This window comes from Ornithodoros turicata, chromosome 2 (genome assembly GCF_037126465.1).
Source record: "Ornithodoros turicata isolate Travis chromosome 2, ASM3712646v1, whole genome shotgun sequence".
Lineage (NCBI taxonomy): Eukaryota > Metazoa > Arthropoda > Arachnida > Ixodida > Argasidae > Ornithodoros > Ornithodoros turicata.
The window spans coordinates 45,298,140-45,316,743 of NC_088202.1; the positions used below are offsets into that span (position 1 = coordinate 45,298,140).

The 18,604-nt window shown below is 45.0% G+C and overlaps 1 protein-coding gene across 1 annotated transcript in view; it reads right to left on the reverse strand.

Annotated features, from left to right (window-relative positions):
- The window catches only part of LOC135385347 (hemicentin-2-like), a 527,311-nt gene extending 509,096 nt beyond the window's left edge, over positions 1-18,215 (reverse strand). Inside the window, exon 1 of the mRNA XM_064614626.1 lies at positions 17,800-18,215. Within this exon, the coding sequence (XP_064470696.1) occupies positions 17,800-17,899 (100 nt within the window). The 5' untranslated portion in view covers positions 17,900-18,215. The remainder of the gene's footprint in view (positions 1-17,799) is intronic.
- Between the last annotated feature and the right edge of the window lie 389 nt (positions 18,216-18,604).

The window sequence follows — 18,604 nt, forward strand, 5'->3', positions numbered from 1 at the left end:
ACTCCCCTTCCCCTTTCACAAAGGAGTGAAACTTGCCGCCTTGTCTGAGCAGGAAGGCCTCACTCCTCTTCCTTATAACATCACAGCAGCACCACCACCACCAGTGACTGTACGCCTTTCCTTTTTTCCCTCTCTCTTCTTCTTCGATAATTTGTGGTAGCAAGGAATGGATAGCGAACTGGTCTGGTTCGGCTCTGCAGCAAAACACACGGGCATAAAGGGCGATGAATAACTGACTTTATTTGCCGCTGGGTCTGCCTGCTGCCTCCTTGCAGTCGCTCGAGGTGGTGGTATTATGACTGTTGCAGCAGATTCATACACCTCATTAAATGCAGCCTTGGGAAGTAACTCGTTTACAAGTAATCACTTACTGAGCAACTGACTAATACCTGTAATTAATCACACTTTCTCGGAGGTCAACTTTCATGTTGAATACCATGTCAGCGACAGGAAGTGAAGTAACGGTAACTAGTTCTGTTTACCTCAGAATTTCCCGTCTTCCCCTGGGCCATTCCACGCCAAGTGATCCGGAGGTGCCGCTCGACCGCCCCCCCCCCTCCCCCCGGAATTTGATGCGAATATTTCTTGATGGTTCCTTGTGACTCTGAAAGCAACAAAACATTGGTCTTTTCTAACGAAATATGGGGTGCAGAACCCCTCAAAGATGCAGTGCTTGGCGAAAACCTATGTCGTTTTGAGCAGGCATTACGGTTCACGTAAGGCACGGAGCATGTTAGGAAGCATCTTATTTGATAGCGGAGAGTTCATTTTACCGTCGGTAAGCAATTTTCACCATTGCACTCGACGGGCTCAACGCTTGTGGCATGCAGGAAATTTGCAAAGTTTATGCAAGTTTACGAATTTTTTGCAATACAAAATTCTGAAATTCCTTCCTTAACTTTTCTGTCGAATAATCCCCGTGTTGTACTTTAACCACAAAAAATCCAGTCCCGCAGATGCACTGTAAGCCGCCGTAAAAAATCTTGAAGTTGTAAAAATTCGACAAAACGCATATTTTTGACGGAAAAATTCTGTGTGAGGAGGCCAGGATAGAAGCGTCATCAAGGTGTCATTCGGTGCACTGTCTTCCTAGCGAGAATCGAAAAAAATCTCAGAGGTACTTTTTGTTAAACTCAAATAATAATTGTTTAATTGAAGGTAACTTCGCAAACGTGTATGCGCGCTGCGACGCACCCCAGCGAATGAACGACTGGCGGGTGACTCACTAAACACTGTATGGAAAGAAAACACTAGGCACTCGCTTTATTGAAGAACAAATAACGATTGCAAACACGTGTTTCCCTCCTTCGAGACCCGACCGTCACTGAGCTGGCCATGTTGTGCTCCAACTAGCCAACTCGCGGTGCTGGTAAGTGAGAGATAAGGAAAGACATTGAGATAGGGGTACATTCAGGGTTTATCGTACAATATGGTTGATTTTTGGCCGTGTGGGATCCGGCATACGTCAGTCGAGTCGTTGACATGAGTACAGCATTCTAAGCAAATGCTCACTTATAAGTTTCCAACGCCGTAAAACCTCGCATCACTTCCAGTATACCCTTAACAACGCCCCCATAACGCCCTCTAGTACTTACAAGTACCTCGGCGTAAATCTTTCAGCGGATTTAACATGGAATAACCACATTGATAAAATAATCTCAAATGCTAATCACACCCTAGCCTTCATCCGACGTAATCTTAAATCGGCCCCACCTAACTTAAAACGACTCACGTATCTAACATTAGTTCGTCCTAAACTATAATATGCATCATCAATATGGGATCCTCACCAGAGGTACTTAATATGTAACATAGAATCCATTCAAAATAGAGCAGCACGATTCATCTGTAACGATTTTTCTCCTAATACATCAGTCACTGCTTTGAAACGCGAACTTAACCTGTCGTCGTTAGAACAGCGCCGTCTTATCTCACGTCTATCTCTCTTTCATAAATTCTTGCATAACATTCCCTCACAACAGTGTCCGATTCGCCGATCCACTGCCATATTTCCCCGCCTTGATCACCCAAATAAAGTCGACCGCTTTTTATGTCATTCTAATGTTTTTTCAAAATCATTCTTTTGTCCCACCGTCCTAGAATGGAATGACCTTCCGAGCAACATCGCTACAATAACACAAACTCAAGAATTTCGTAATGCCACCTCTGTTCTGTTCTCATAGTTATTATTCGGTTACCTTTCTACGTGTTTTGCTTGCGTACAGTACCTCTCAACATACTATTAACGTATATCACTTGATCCATTTTTCATTGTAGCTTATGATGTTGTTGTTTCTTCATGCATAAACTTCGTTGTATATCATATTATTATCTCACATTACCGTTGCGTTGTATTTTCACTATTTTTCTGTACTAAATGTGATTTACGTATATTCGTGATGCTGTTTATTATTGTAACCCACTCCCCCATGTAATGTCCCCAAGGGACCTTTGAGGTATTCTGAAATAAATAAATAAATACAGTACTCACGACATGAACAGTGATCAAGTACTGCCTGCACCGAACACAGTCAGTCAGTCAGTTTGTCAGTCACGGGTGCTATCGCTTTCGATATCGAATGAGCTATTTCCGGGCCTTTCTGTTTGTACCAAACTATGATACTGCGTTATTCAGGTCAGGTTTAACGTTTATGGCATAGTCATCTTGCGTACGGGGGTGGTACCAAGCAGCACAATGTACTGAAAGTCGAGTGCAATAGGGGTGGACGGGTAGGTGGAAGGCCTTGAACAGACTCTTGAAACTAAAGAACATTGATAAGACACATACCGTCCACCCCTATTGCACTCGACTTTCAGTACATTTTGCTGCTTGGGGTTATTTCTGAGAAACATGGGGGAGCGTACGAGGACAGGCACATTTATACCGATTGATATGTGAAGACACTTGAGTGTGCGAGCCTGACCTTAAAAATGACTTCAGGGAGATCTAGGGCTTTTCGCCTTGTTCCGTCCCAAGCAGCACAATGTACTGAAAGTCGAGTGCAATAGGGGTGGACGGTATGTGTCGTATCAATGTCCTTTAGTTTCACAAGTGTGTTCAAGGCCTTCCACCTATCCGTTCACCCCTGTTGCACTCGACTTTCAGTACATTGTGCTGCTTGGGTTGGCTTAAGTCTTGACTTTCGCAGTTCAACTCACGGAAAACCGCTAACTTGACCTCTTGTTACCGTTGTTTCAATGCAGCGATCAGGCTCCAAAGAACAAGGCGAATAGTCACAGGTCCCGCAGAAATCATTTTTAGGGATCACGTTTATGCACTAAAGTGTCTCCACACTGCAAGCAGTATAAGTGTAACCAGTCCTGTTACCAGTCGCCCGCCCATGTTTCTCTGAAATAAGTATCCCCCGTATGTGAGACGACCATGAAGTAAATGTAGACCCCGACTGAATAGCACAGTATCATAGCTATGTACTCAACAGAGATGCAGGAAATAGCTTATCTGATATGGGATAGCACCCATGACAGAAGAAATTTGTCTATTATACGTACATTTGCACTGTTGGCGTACAGAGCGAAAAAAAATCGTATATCACAGCTACTAAGCAAGGTTTATATACGTGCAAGAGGAGTGCGCTGCTAAAAGGATGTTAACCTGTTTCCAATACGAGAATGAGTTAACACACACGTGCAAAAAAAAAAAAGGAAAACAACTGCACACCCCATGAACTTACTGGTAAAAGCTTTATCCGCTTGTGTTCGGTGCAGGCAGTTCATGTCGTGATTACTCTACTCATGTCAACGACTCGACTTGCTTTCCATCCAGTCTTTTGTGAGTGGCCCGCTCAGTTGTTCATTCGCTGCGATGCGCTGCAGCGCGCACACACGTTTGCAAAGTTACCTTCAATAAAAATAAAAAGAATTGAAGTTTAGCAAAAAGTACCCCTGAGATTTTTTGCTACATCTTCATCTTGCTAGGACAACGCAGCCTCGAATGGCACCATGATCACGCTTCTATCCAGACATCCTCACACGGAATTTTTCCGCAAGAAATGTGCATTTTTGTCGAATTTTCACGACTTCCCAACTTTTTACTGGGGCTTACAGTGCACCTGCGGGACTGGATTTTTATGTGCTTTAAGTACAACATGGGGGATATTCGATACAAAATTTTGACGAAGAAATTCCAGAATTTTATACTGCAAAAAAATTCGTAAACTTGCACAAACTTTGCAAATTTCCTGCATGCCACAAGCGTTGAGCCTTCGAGTGCAATGGTGAAAATTGCTTACCTACGGTAAAATGAACTCCCCCCTATCAAATAAGACGCTTTATAACATGCTCCGTGCCTTACGTGAGCCGTAAGCCTGCTCAGAACGACATAGGCTTTCGCCCATTTTTGAGGGGCTCTGCACCCCATGAAGTTCAATTTCGTTAGAAAATACCAATGTTTTGTTGCTTTCAGAGTCATAAGGAACCACCAAAAAAATTCTCGGGGGTGTTGAGCGGCACCTTTGGATCATATGGCGTGGAATGGCACCCCTCTAATTTCGGAAACTATACTCGCAGCTTAGTTCACTTCCTGTTGGTGTCTGGTATTCAACATGAAAGTTTATTTCTGTGAAGGAGTTATAAATTACAGCTGCAAGGGAGCTGCTGAGTAACCGATTGCTTTTAACTAAGTTATCTCCAAAGACAGGAAGTTTATGCCGCCAGCGTAGTTTAGCGCCAGCGCTAGCGCGCCGCTTGTTGCTTGTAAACCCAACTGCCAACTGTTATTACTGCCCCCCCCCCAAACCTCTCAAATGCTAACAAGCTCCGAGGGTAATGCAAATTCGTAACGCAACAGTAATGTCCAAGCTGCTCTGCTGTTCCTGATGGCTATAGACGACCTGATGGCTATAGACCTACGTATCAGATCCAGTGTCGTGCGCACTCAATTTTTTAAGCCGTACTCGACGAGCAACACGAGGTTGGCGGCAGCTTCTACACTGTGTTTCCCGTACTTTTTAATTTTAAATATCGAAAAAAAAACGCACGAGTGCAATTGAGGTGAAGATCGTACCGAAAAAGTGCCAGGGACCAGGCTATCGAATAGGTAAATGCCCCTTTAATAATAAAAGAGGCACGAAATAAAAAGGGGCACAAAAATAGATGCACTGCTTTAGGGTACCTTTAAAGCTCATCTGTGAGACTGATACACATTACCGACTGAGTTCGAAAAAAATGATTACATATTCGAATTACTAGATAAACGTACTCACATATGAACGGCACATTTTCCGCTTTCCACTGCTGCGCAACGCCGCGAAAGAAAAGTGAAGAAGTACAAGAACCGAGAGAGAAGAACAAACGACCAAATTGGATACAGGAAGGAAGCTTCTTACAAACCTAAACCACTCAGAGGTAAATACTTTCCATTTTTCATCCAATCATAGCGCGGCGGAGACGTACGGTATCACAGGAGAGTGAGCTTTGAGTATACAGGGCGTTTCACATAAGGTTGCATAAAATTATGTTTAAAATCTACTTGTCTTATGGGATCAACGCTGTTTATCTCGGGGAAGATTTTACCATTAGTTCTGAGCACCTTTATCGAATTTTTCGCGAGAAATTGAATTTGCCCAATTCAACTCCGAAAATTTTCAAGTCAACTTCACGTTTTGTTTTTCGTTTTTTTTTTTCTAGAGAAAGAGATAAGGTATGAAGGATTTACCCCATTCTGGTAACCTTTCCCTTCTCTTTTCTTATTTTACTTCACATTAAACGTATCCCCCCATTCTGGTGTAAAATACATTCACTAAGTACTACAATGTGACCGCTGAAAAAAAAAAAAAAAAAGGAGGAGAAAAAGCGAGAGGGTTGGCTGCACCGTCCCAAACTTGTTTTCTTCGGCTTGCTTTTCCCGGGCGCTTTAAGGAAGTAATATAATCGGTGCCAGCGTGCAGAACATGTAGCAAACGACAAAGCCATCATTTTCATTCGCAGCGATCTGGAAAACTGCAGCAAGCTTGTCGAATTTGTTGATTGCAATCAATTCCCAGTCTGCTACTCTAGGGAATGACATCATTTTGGCACAAATATCACGGGCGGGCCGGCCGAGAGAAGCGATTGTGTTCTCGCATACACTTCCATGTATCGAAAATTTGAGAAACTTTCATTCGCCAAAAATCAGTGAATCGCGTCAGGCCTGCAAAAATGTGCCATTCCCTAGATAAACACGAGGAGAACACTCCTGTACTTGCTTCGTGTAGAAATTTAGCGAGGTTTGCGGGAACCCTGCGAACAAAAATTCCCCGTAGACTTTCTTAAGAAGTGAGTCCGCCTTAAATTTGATAAGTGCTCAGACGTAATGGCAAAATCTTCCCTGAGATGAATAGCGTTCACCCCATAACGTAAGCGACAAGTAGATTTTAAATAGAATTTTATGACACGTTAGGTGCAACACCCTGTATACTGTCTGCTGGCAGCGTGATGTGCAAGCCCTGGTGAAGCCCAACACACGGAAGCTAAAACCTGGGACGAACGGACGAAGTTGTGTACGCACCATTGATGATTGACCGAAACGGCTCCATCACCATACCGAAATGAGCAGATGTTTCGCAGCAGTCCATTAGTGCCGCGCATGGTACGCCCTCTATTTGACCATCTGTTAACACGCATGGGAGAAGCACGGCTGAAGACACCGTGGTAAGCTCTATGTTAGTTCGCTGTTCTTTCCACTTTCGAAGATATGTAGCAAAAGTAACGTCTCGCATATAGCGTCAGGTCGCGGATGGCGGAAGGTTAGCACTGCAAACATGGTTAAAAGGAGTATGATTACGAAGAGGTTAGCCGAGCCCGGTCACGGTTAACCTCTCCATAGTCCCATACAAACAAACAACTTCACAGCATGCCGCACTCCTATAGGCAACCTCCATCCTGAATGACATCGCTCTCTCAATTTATTTTTTTATATAAACGGGAGGCGAACGCCTTCTTGTGACACTTACGCAGTTATGTTAATTGTCACAAAAGGGCATACGCCCAGTGCTTTACACAAATCAAAAGTGACAACGGTATCAGCCGTTGGCATTCAGCGTGCTATGTGGTGAAGTTCTGTTCCGGTCTCGCCACCACAACCAGCACCACCGCTATCTGTTTTAAGGGTATACGCGTATACCAAAGCTGTTCAAACCATGGCAGTAGACGATTTTAGTAATTGTGATTGGGAATGCGGTAACCTAAGTACCCAAAAGATAAGGAAAGGTGGTTCGCGTTGTCTCCTTGACTTGCATGCGTGCTGATTGGCCTATGCCCGCGAACTCTGACCAAGGTAAATGTTCGCTGTTTCACAAATTCATAAATGCTATATAGACTTTACACATCAGCAGACGGTCATGCTTGAACCGATAGCTCTTCATGTTGAGCAGATGTCGGTCGTTGATATTCCTTTTTTCGTGGTCTCGAATTTCCCTCAGCCGCAGCAGAACTTCATCGCGCAGCACACTCTTAGCAGCCATATTAATGGCATGTATCACATGCCTGACTTTCTCTTATGTTCATTTGTCTCTATTGTTCTGCTATGCTGCACTCCGTCATGTTGTACCCGCTGTGCGGGCCTTTGACGTACATACAATAAATAAATAAATATTATGTAAATAATGAACGACGAGGGAACGGGAGATTTGGACCTTAGAGCGTGTAACACGTGCTCGGGTATGTTCTAATTCTCTTGGATTAAAGAAGCATTGAGGTGACCCCAAATTCTTCTCTCTCTCTCTCTCTCTCTTTTCGTTTTTCGCTGTAGAGTGTTCTCCAACGAATAAAATGAGTTCCCACGAAAGAACGATGAGCGTAGATGACCTACAGAGCTAGCGTGGGCCATCTAGCTGTTCCGCGCACCTTTGAAAAATCCTTTTCCTCGTGAAAAGAGCGCATCGCAGAACGAGAGGACGTCGTGACGTATGCTACTCCCCTCACGTGACCAGTGACGTACAGCGGCACAGCTCAAGTATGTATAAGCAGTGTGTGGACTGCCCAGAAAAAACAAAGAAACAAGACACGGAGCCTTGACTACGTCTATTGTTTCTCCCATCCGCGACTGCTTTCTCCGACCGTTTTTTGTAAATTCGATTACACAGCTATAACGCTCCGGAGAGCGAAAATATTTTGCGTGGTTACTCCTGGTGGACAGCCTGACAGACGAGGCGGATTTCGAACGATGTTAAATGTAACCTCGTTGGTTGGTGCGATCTTCGGTTGCTCTGGCTCTTTTCCGTATCACCATCCCCCCCAATGAGATCGTTCTCTCCCCTGATAACGGGAGATGTAAGTGTAAAAAAAAAAAAAAAAGGAGGCGTACGCCTCCCGTTTTCAACAAATCAGGGGAGAGAACGATGTCATTCAGGATGATGGTTGGCTAGGAGCGAGCTATGCGGTGACGTTCTATTTTTAAGAGTGTATATGGGGGTCGGGGAAATTAGGCAACGAATATCCCGGTTGTGCCTAGTCGCTGAAGAATTGCAGTAAAAAAAAGTTTCAACTGTTTTTTTGCGTAACGTCACGACGAGTCGGTCCACATACGCAATGCACACATGGCCCTCGGACGTGTTTCGTATTCTCACTTCAGCTTGCAAGATCATGTGCATCGGTGTCATTATTCCCGGTTTATGTACTGCCCTGCTCTTCTTTAGGGTCACGAAAGACAAATGGAAATAGCTGTATACGGCACTCTTGAAGACAGAACTTCCCCACATAACGCTATCCATGACAATAATCTTTCTCAATGGTATTGTTCTTGCTACTGATTTGTCAAAAATAAAGCGGACGGGTTTTTGTGACGCTTTGCTCATGTGACCGTTCTCGGTAGCTCAGAAACATATTGGCTGGCTGAGGTCAAGATCGCGGGTTCAATTCCGGCAGTGGACGGTAGCAATGTGGGGAAGGTACCCAGGCAGCACAGGCCGTCGGGGAAAGAATGGGAATAGAATGGGGACGTCTTCTGAGCGGGCTGTATTGCAAAACTAGTTTCCAGTCGTGTAGGAGAGGAGGAGGAGGTAGAGAGGAAGAGAACATAGGATAGTTCCCCGACTATTTCCCGACTGACGGTCATGTGACCAAGAATAGATCGCACACCGATGCTGCTCCGATCACTTCCCGATAATCTGTCACATGGCCCAGGCGCGGCAACGGATTTCTCTGGTCAAGATGTTGTTTATTACTTATGCACCGACTGTAGCAATCACGTAACCCACAGTTTCGAATCTGGCCAATGATGTGGCTCGATCAGTCGGTCGTATTTGCAGGTTCGGAGACGCCGTTGGCTTCCTCGTTGTGAGTAGCAAATTGCTGTCGTGCCACCGAAATTTTCAACAACTTTTACATTTTTGAGGCGATTCATCACCAGGTGAGTGTTATTTTTTTCTATGCTACCCCTCGCATTGATAAACGTTACACGTAAATGCTTTTCAATATGCATGACAGCGCTCTAGAAGACATCTCAAAGCTTAGCAGTGCAGTGTCACGTAGTTTCGGTTTTAGTGCTCCATTATGCTTTTTGCGTTGCTTTTCGGGTGATGGGCTACATTTTGAAGGAAATTTGGTTCAGTACAGTGTGGAAGCACATGTATAGTGTATTTAATTGATTGGCTGATTATAAAGAAGAAAAATATGGAGAAAAATGGCGAATTTTGACGAAATGTATAACAATTTCTTCAGGTTGACTGCGTCCTGCAGTTGTGCTTCCAACCCGTGCGTGCCTAGAAAACTGGCATCATCTTAATCATCACCATCATCATCATCAGCTGCCTACATGTTCAGCTCGAGGTAAGTCCTCGTGGTTATGCGAAATAACTTAGAGAAAACAAGAAGTTCGTTAGTGAATAAATTACTCTGCATAGATCCGTCCGCGCGATACGATGCCGATCGCTATGGTGTTTTTTTTTCTTTTTTTTTTAAGTTCAGAGTCTCACACTGGGGCACCACTGTACCAGTGTGTGCGAGTATACCCACTGTACCAGGGCGTGGGAGAAGAAATCAATGTCCTGATGCAGAGTATCGATGAAGAGGTCCGTCCAACTCCAACTCCAGGACACCACAACATTTCTGCCTCAGAGCCTTTGTTCCCGAGATGATGGTCAAGATTTTCTAGCAGATCTTGTCATGCAATCCTCACAACGGCAAGTCTTTTTACAATGTACGTATTCGTCGTAACTCACATCCCCATTTTCTGCTTTATCAAATCACTTTCGCCATCTGTATTGAATAATGTGTGCCATTCATCTTCCTCTTTCAGAATCCAGCCTACACTTCGGTCACAACCCTATGAACCTATCTCACCGTTTTTTTCGTTTCCTTTCTTGCCGCCTTCTTTCCTTTTTTCGTTTTCTTCCTATCTTTTCGTCCCCTTTCCTTTTCCGTTCCTCTTTACGAAAGGAATAGCAAGTCGGCCTTTGCCTGACTAACCTTTCCTTGTTTTTTTTTTCTCAATAAACATATCCACCCCCCCCCCCCCCCCCCCTATCTCACCGTGATACTTGCTTGAAGAAAGGAAAAGTGGGCACACAAGCAAGCTGCGTATGGTGTAACGCTGAACTCCTGTCTGCCTCGTTTCACGCAAGCCCAAGGTGATTTTTCCCACTTCAAGGTTTGCTTGTGCCCTGTGTTTTATAGATGACAAAATGCTACTGTATGTAGGACTAGGCTTCATAGACAGGGTACTTTTCTTTTTTGCAAGTTCACGCCTATTTTGACTGTTACAGTGTCACCAATAAAACTTTTCACTGTAAAACATGCCGTGATTAAATATATTCTAATATGTACATATATGGGTAAAAATACCAGGCGGCAGAGGGGAAACAGAATATCGAGTGCTCGTCGGGAAGCCGTTGGGGTACTACCCTGAGTTCGTCGCATCCCGACTGCAAGCCTTTAGTGGCCCGGTGTTGCAAAGCGACGTATGGTCCGACGTCGGGGGCCGACAAAATCGGGTCGCTCCCGGCCACGGCCCGACTGTGAGCCGACGGCTTGTGCTGCCTGGGTAAACATTGCTTCCAGCACCGTGTGTCGGAGATTGCCGTCGCACGTCAAAAGGACCCCAGGTGGTCGAAATTATCCGCCATCCTACCGTGCGGCACGTGCAGCATGTCGCCCACTAAGCTGACACACCTTACCTGTAGATCTACTCCAATGACCATTTTTGCTCATGTTACGGGAAAGCCACGCTTTTTCCACTGGGCCCCAACCTTGAACTCGCGATGGCCTTCTAGTGCATAAGAGTTGGGTTTACTCTATTTTTTTTCTTGCAGTGTGTTATGGGGTGCATTTCTGTTTTAACAGTGTAGTGCACCTTTATTCGAGCCCATATGTACGAGTATTACCCGCAGAACGTCGCCGTCCGTCACCCAGCTGGACATCAGTCGTAGACATAGTTGTCCATTGGGATTGAGTATTGAAAACGAAATGAAAGAAAAGAGTGAAAGTGATGAGGGGCGTACCACGGACTTTCAGTAGAACAGTGTAGTTCATGACAAGGATCGAATCCGCGCAGATGTAGTTCAATGTGGTAAAAAGTGGTTCAATTCAAATCCTTGAAGTCCTTCCGTAGAAAAACTATTCAAACCAAATTCAAATCCCCCGTGGAAATGTGATTCAATAGCAATCCAAACCCCTCTCTGGAACAACGATTAAATCCGAACCCAAATTCCTCCGCAAAAACAGAAAAAGAAAAAAGGAACCTGACTCAGTCCAAATTTACCCATTCATTGGTCGGCAAACGGATCCAGATCACGTTGATACGTCTTTCACGTGGATATAAATCCGGATTGAAATCAAATTCGAGATTTCGCAACCAGATCACATTGGCACATCTTTCAAGTGGATTTAAATCTGAATTGAAATCCAATTCGAGATTTCGCAACCGCCACACCGCTCGTAACAGCGAAATAACTTTTTCATTGTTCATTCAATGGAAGCCCTGCCACACAGGACCAGAAAAATTATGAGTTCAAACCCATCCCCCATCCCTAAGAATGCATTAGTGCTTCATGGAACCAAGAAATGAAACGCAAGCTATGTCACGGCTGTGTGGCCATTTCGTGGCCTCGTTGTTCTTGCTGTGTCGTGGGAACCGATATTGCAGCGTTCCTAAATAGCTGTTGGATGTGCTACTCCGAAGGCGGCGTCATCTCTGACTCCCCCTGAGTACCGTTTATGACGTGGTGGCAATGGGCAGTTTTAGTAGATCGGAGCCCCTTTGCGAAAACGACACGATAAAGGAAGCTATCAAACGAAATATCAGCAACGTGACGTCACCCACTTCAACGGAATCAGGCAATGTTTTCGGAACCTCGGCTAAAACTCTCTAATATCTGCCTGTTCGGAAATGCCCTTTGGTAGATGTACAGTGTTAGAAAAAAAAGGAATCGAAAAGGTGTGCGAAAGGAATTTTCTCCTTTTTTCCAATCAGACAGTTTAGCTAAGTGTATGAAAGGCGTTTACACCCCTGCTCGAAGTGTGCGTAGGGTGTAATAATGAAGGATTAGTCATGTTCAGCACCCTGTCGCGGAGGTATGAAAATACACTTTAGTGTAAAAGTACACCCCCATAGCGCCGATGGTTCTCTTTCCAGTATGGCGGAGTCCCGTGTCTGCGTGCATCGTCGGACGGTGCGGAACTTTTGCTTATTTGTTAGCATATACATGTAGCACCTTGGGTTTTTATTTCCGTTTACATGCACAAGCAACAAGTTTAGATGAGAACCACTGGTTTACAAAGAATTTCGTCCTTTGGGGGGGGGGGGGGGTTGGGCTTCGCAAGGGGATGTATTTATATGCTGTTGGTGAAATATTGTGCAATGTCACACAAGCTTAGGAGGGTCTCCTTCAGATTTGGGGGCGGGGGTGTTAGGGGGGTTTGGATAAATCACTGATGAGTTGAACGAAGCGACACCGAAACAGTGGGCGACGCTGTGATTCAGAGAAACCAAGCTCGGCGAACTGTTCGTGTGAGCAGTTTGTGGTTTGTGTGTGTGGTATACTTCTGTGCGATTTCTTTCCAAGGAACACTTGATGTGTGCCACAACTCACCACCGTTACGAACCACAACCACCATTACCGTCACAACACCACAGTCATAACCACGTTTACCAAACGATAACCTGTGAACCGGGAGTAATGTATCGGGTTTAACGGCCAGTACGTGGACCTCTCCGAACAAAGAATACTTGTAAGTGCGTGAGACTTCGTGTTGACGTTTTCAATCAGGAGAATTAGGTTGTTGGACGCTCACAAGTGCGTTCACATTGTGAAAACGGTGTGAAGAAAGATGTCGTTACGTATTCACGGGCTCTATGGCCTACGCAGTACGCAGAAGAAATCATTGCAACAGTATACAGTCACATTCGGAAAACATTCCCCCACAAGCGTATGAACAGACGTCGGCGAAAGGCGAGATGATTATCAACAATTTCCGTAGAGACATGCGCACTTCAAGGGAGGACCTGTACAGTCTCTTCGTAGACTATACGGCAGCATGGTGATACCGGAACCGTCCGATCCTGACAGTGTCGCGGGAACACACGAAGGATCTTCACAGACGGAGTCCTGCCCGCCGGTTTCAAACCCGCTGGCATCTCTCCCATCAAGTCCAAAGGACAGAACAGGTACTCTGAACAAAACGTGTGGTCCGGGAGACGTGGTTCCGAAGCCTCCGATGGCCTGTCGCCACTTTGGTCGTGGCGGGGAGTGTGAAGAAATATGTCGTTACATATTTACAGGCTCCATGGCCCGGGTCTCGTGACCTCGTTTGGTTTTTCTAATCGCGCCATCTTGCATCATTAAACAGTGAGATCGTTGCCCTGCTCGGATGTCCTCTCTTCTTGTCATAATAAACGGTTTTCTAAAATTGTGCGGCAGTTCTCGTTGACTGTCACATTCATGAAACTGCGTTTGTGACACGAGCGTTTTCATTTTCAGGTCGACGTGTGGCGAATTTCCCCATTCATTATCATTAATTTATCTATTGTTGTTGTTGTTCAGGTCCACGATAAGGACGTTGACTGTTTTCATGACCTCACCCCAGCAGACGTCGTACCGGGCAAAGTGAAGCTCGCCGTAGAGAGACACTGTGAAGAGCAGGCGACTGTAAGATACTGTTTTGCCCTTCTTACTTCACGTATTGTGAAGTAATTTTCCGTTCTTAGTGTAGTTCAAGTATGTCGTACAGGCAGTATTTCTAACGCAAACATTTCGCGCCAAAGATAGGTCCAACAGGGAACAGCTACATGAGTGCCGATGGGATGAGCTGTTTCACCGCAGCAACTGCGATACCATACCATCAGGGAAGCCAAAGGGCATGCCTCGCTTTTTGCGCCGTGCGATGTTTTAAAGCAAGTCTGTTCTAAAGCAAGCACTGGGAGTAACATTATCACATTTGACATGAACTATTTTGACATCCACTATGCTTAGAGGGTTTATTGCACCATAGAACGCGTGTACACCACAAAATGCTGCGCAGTGTTTTGACTGTAGCCGATTTTCAGTTATCAAGTCTGTCTCCGCCTGCTGGACATCATCTAATGGAGACCAGAAAAGCAATAGATCAAGCACAGCAGGTTTTCACACGACATGTTTGCATTTGTGCAGGATGTCATGAGCTGATCATGCATGTGACGTTGTTCTAGTGTGTCTTTCTTCTTCGTTTATCTTTTTCCCCTTTTCCTTTTTTGGAATAGCAAGCCAGCTCTTTGCCTGGCTAACCTTTCCTTTCCCTTTTTTTTGAAATAAACATACCCCCCCCCCTCCACGCGGTGTTGCAATGTTGCACGTACAACGGAAGTCTCTAGTGTGGTTAACCATACCCCTGTGTTCTTTTTCTCCGTTAACCACCCCTCCCGCAAGCAGCTAGTCATGACACCTCTGTAACTCGCCGTACGAAATAATAGTGGGACGAAGTGAACTAAAGGCCGGAGCAGAACAAAAACACTCCGGGGTCAGCAATACCAGGCGAGGCTCTGCTCTGGAATTCATTCAGCGGGTACTTTTTTTCGTTGTGCATGCATATACGTTTTGTTTTATCAACGCATCAAGATGTGAATAACGGCGTACACTCATCTAATAATCATTGGAAAATAACTCTTCATTCCCCTTGGGGGGGGGGGGCTATATGAAAGTTTATTAAGTTTATTTCCGTTGGGACTTACGCCATACTCTAGGTATATGCGCTCCATGACTGTACATAGTCGAGCTGTGTGAATAAAATATATCTAATTATATAATATATCATTATAATTATTATAATATATAATTAACATATTATAAGACCAAAGCGAACCGTAGATATCCTAAGCAAATACGGAGTGAGTAGTTACACAACTGAACGCATAGATACATGTTGCATTAATACGAACAACACAGCATACGTAAACATACGCATACGTATACATAAATACGTGATAGACAACTAAGGTGGTGCTGAACACTGGGAGGTGGTGGGTTCGAATCCTAACACCGACTGTGCTGTCTGAGGTTTTCCCTGGGTTTTGCGAAGTTTTTCGAGACGAATGTCCAAGACGCATACTAACCCCCCCCCTCCTGTCCCCACTCATTCCTGCTGTCCTCTCTCTATCTGTCCACATCTGTACGCCGCTCATAGCCACAGTTGCCCCGCGGCGCTAACACGAAAAAAAAAAGAATATTCGCTACGGTCGACAACTCGCTGCGATCCTAAATTCGAGTATAGAATTTCGGACTCGATTCGGAATTAGAATAGAGTGCACAATGATTCGCCTCGTCATACGAAATATTCGAATAATTGCACAGTCCCATACAACGTAGCATGGACTTCGCCGCACTGCTGTGAAGTTGTGCGGCGAAGCACCAAGATATGAAATCCTTACTACGTAGCGCTCTCAGCTGGAAAATGAACTCACAAGTGTGAGGTTCGGCTGAAAGCCCTCCTCGCGTGCACGGGTTGTACTTTCGTTCCTTGCATACAATGAACTTATAAGCACCGTTGCGTATTTTAATAAAGAAAGAAAGAAAAAAAATTCACGCGTGCTGATAGCGGCGTGCAGTGCATATTTATTTATTTATATACAGTCAGGGCCACAAAGGGAATGCGATATGATGCACATGGCACTGTATATTACATATATTCCAAATAATAGCATACATGACGCACATCAAAATATTTCTTTACCTTTGACCACGACCACTCTGTCTGTAACAACCCTTCTAGCCGTAAGCCAACGGGTGATGGAGAGTAAGTGAGACCAGAGTAAGATCACATGATGCATTGGCTTGGATTGCTCTGCGTACTTCGCCCTCTCAAAAATTTTCTTCAGGCACACGTGAAACTACACCAGGTCCAAACTACCAGGCCTACTTCCAAAGCAAACTGTCGCTGTTGTCTTGAACGCGCAGTAAATGATATGAAATATAGAGGGACTGATATAAGGCACCCGACTGATTCGCTCATGCTTCCCACACGTCCGCACAACATGGAGACAGACGTAAATTGCGCACGTCCTGGAAACTTGAAGACCGTATCGGAAATGCCATGCGTGAGACAGTGATTTTCAACCGTCTGTGAGCGTGATGCCATATCATACCGGTACAAAAAAATAAGAAAAGGACACATTAATGTGATCGTCGAAAATGGGAGACTTATCGATTGGTGTATATACTGAGGAAACATCGGATGTTTAATTGAAATGCATCGTGCTATGCCCTAACGGCATATGTAAAGCGAGCTCCTTATTTAATCAGCATTCGTCGATAAATCGAGTTTTGCTGCTTCTGTGGACCGTCCAAAGTATGTTACCAACCAAAGGAAAGTGCGGGTAAAGCGCATTTCAGTATTTGACCGTGTTGCAGGAACTGGTGGGCGCGACATGTGCCGTCTGTGCGGTGATACAGACGACCATCGCATGAGCAGCGGCGTGTCAATCGCAATAAGAACTTTACCATGAACAATACCTCTCTTTCATATCCCATCACTCGTCTCATGCTCCATCGAGTGTAAATAGCGCATATCTCACCTCTCGTTTCATGAAGCGTAGCAATGCATATATCGCCCCTCATAGCTCATAGATTGTAAATATTGTTCTCGAGGTGTTGACCATGTCCTGACCGTTCCACGCCGTATTAAATTTTCCTACCACACACATAAGAACTTTAAGAGACCCTTCCGCCAGCATCCAGTAGCTGCACCTCCATTTGCTGAGACAGAGGCCAAAAAGAAAATGAATCAAATCTTGTAGTACCAAATAGCTTCATTTATTATTATTATTCTTTTTATTTATTTTTATATATCTTTTTTTTATGATGGCAAGTATAGGATGGAGGCGGGAATCATCTACCGGTGATCTCCAAAAGGTGATCCATGTGATGCAACGGTAAAAACGAATGATGGGCATTCGCCATCCAAACCTAGTTGCTCATTGCACGTTGCCCAAAGCCAAAGCTCCATAACTAAGTGTAACTAAGTTACATTAACACGTTTAACACTTTTTAGTACGCTGCATGGGAAAGTGTCATTCTTTCCAAATGTAAATGCTCCGAACTGGCCTGCCAAGATCTGTTGCGACTGACGTCATTTTAATAATCTCTGTACCGCTGCATCGCATAAGACAGACGTAAAGAAGCCTAAAAATGCGTGTGCACAATTGTTTAATCGTAAGACTTAAGCTCGCTTCATGTGGGGTTGCTTCAAGCATGGAGCTCTAGGAGGTGGCAGTGGTTCTTTCAGCTTGCTGTGTAACCTAACGTTCAATCGTACATTTCACACGCAGATGAACAGCGCCAAGTAAAATAGGTATGTATAAGAGTGTGCAGAAGCTGCAACAGCTCATATTCTTACCTGTTTGAGGTTCTTCCTCAAAAGCCAATGCCGTTTGACAGGAGGTGACGCACACTACTGCAAAGAACCACATGAGTGACGGAGCGCCCGGCCTGCACATGTTGAGAGCTGGACCGTTATCCTGTGAGCGCGGCTTTCGTCACCCAAGATTGCTGCCGGATCTCCCGTTGCACCAACATGCACGCTTTCTGGTCCGGGCGCTGGTCCCTCTTTGATCACTTTTTGACCACACACTAGGTGAAACACAAACACATGATGCCACGCACCCGTTAGTTGTACATTCGTCACGCGGCGCAGGCAACTCCTTCAGACACCGTTAACACAATACACTGCGCTCCCACAGGAGAGATGCGTGAAGGTTCCCTCAAGTTTCGCGGGCAACGATGCTACCCACACAGCTCAAACGTTGATCCGAAGAGCGCTAGCCGTCGACTGTGTGGCTTTCCCCATTTGCCGCTCGCGCGGGACCAGCTCTGCCCGCTCTGCTTGCCTCAGCGCCCTCTCCCGCACGTCGAGGGAGTCGTCGCCACTGTCGTGTCTGCTGTTCTGTGAACACTTCGCGAAACCGCTATAGAGAGGTATTCTGTTTCTTTATTGGGCTTCTTTCGTGACACAGAGGGGCACAAGTAGTCTGCGAACTGAAGTCTCCGAATGAATGTTGAAGACTGCGCGCTACGTGCATTGTTAATAATATTTTTTTAATTAAATATTTTTTACAGCTAATGAGACGTGACACTTTTCCGGTATTGGCGCGAAATATGGTAGTGACACGCATAAATGTGGTCCGTTTTCCCTAAACAATTAT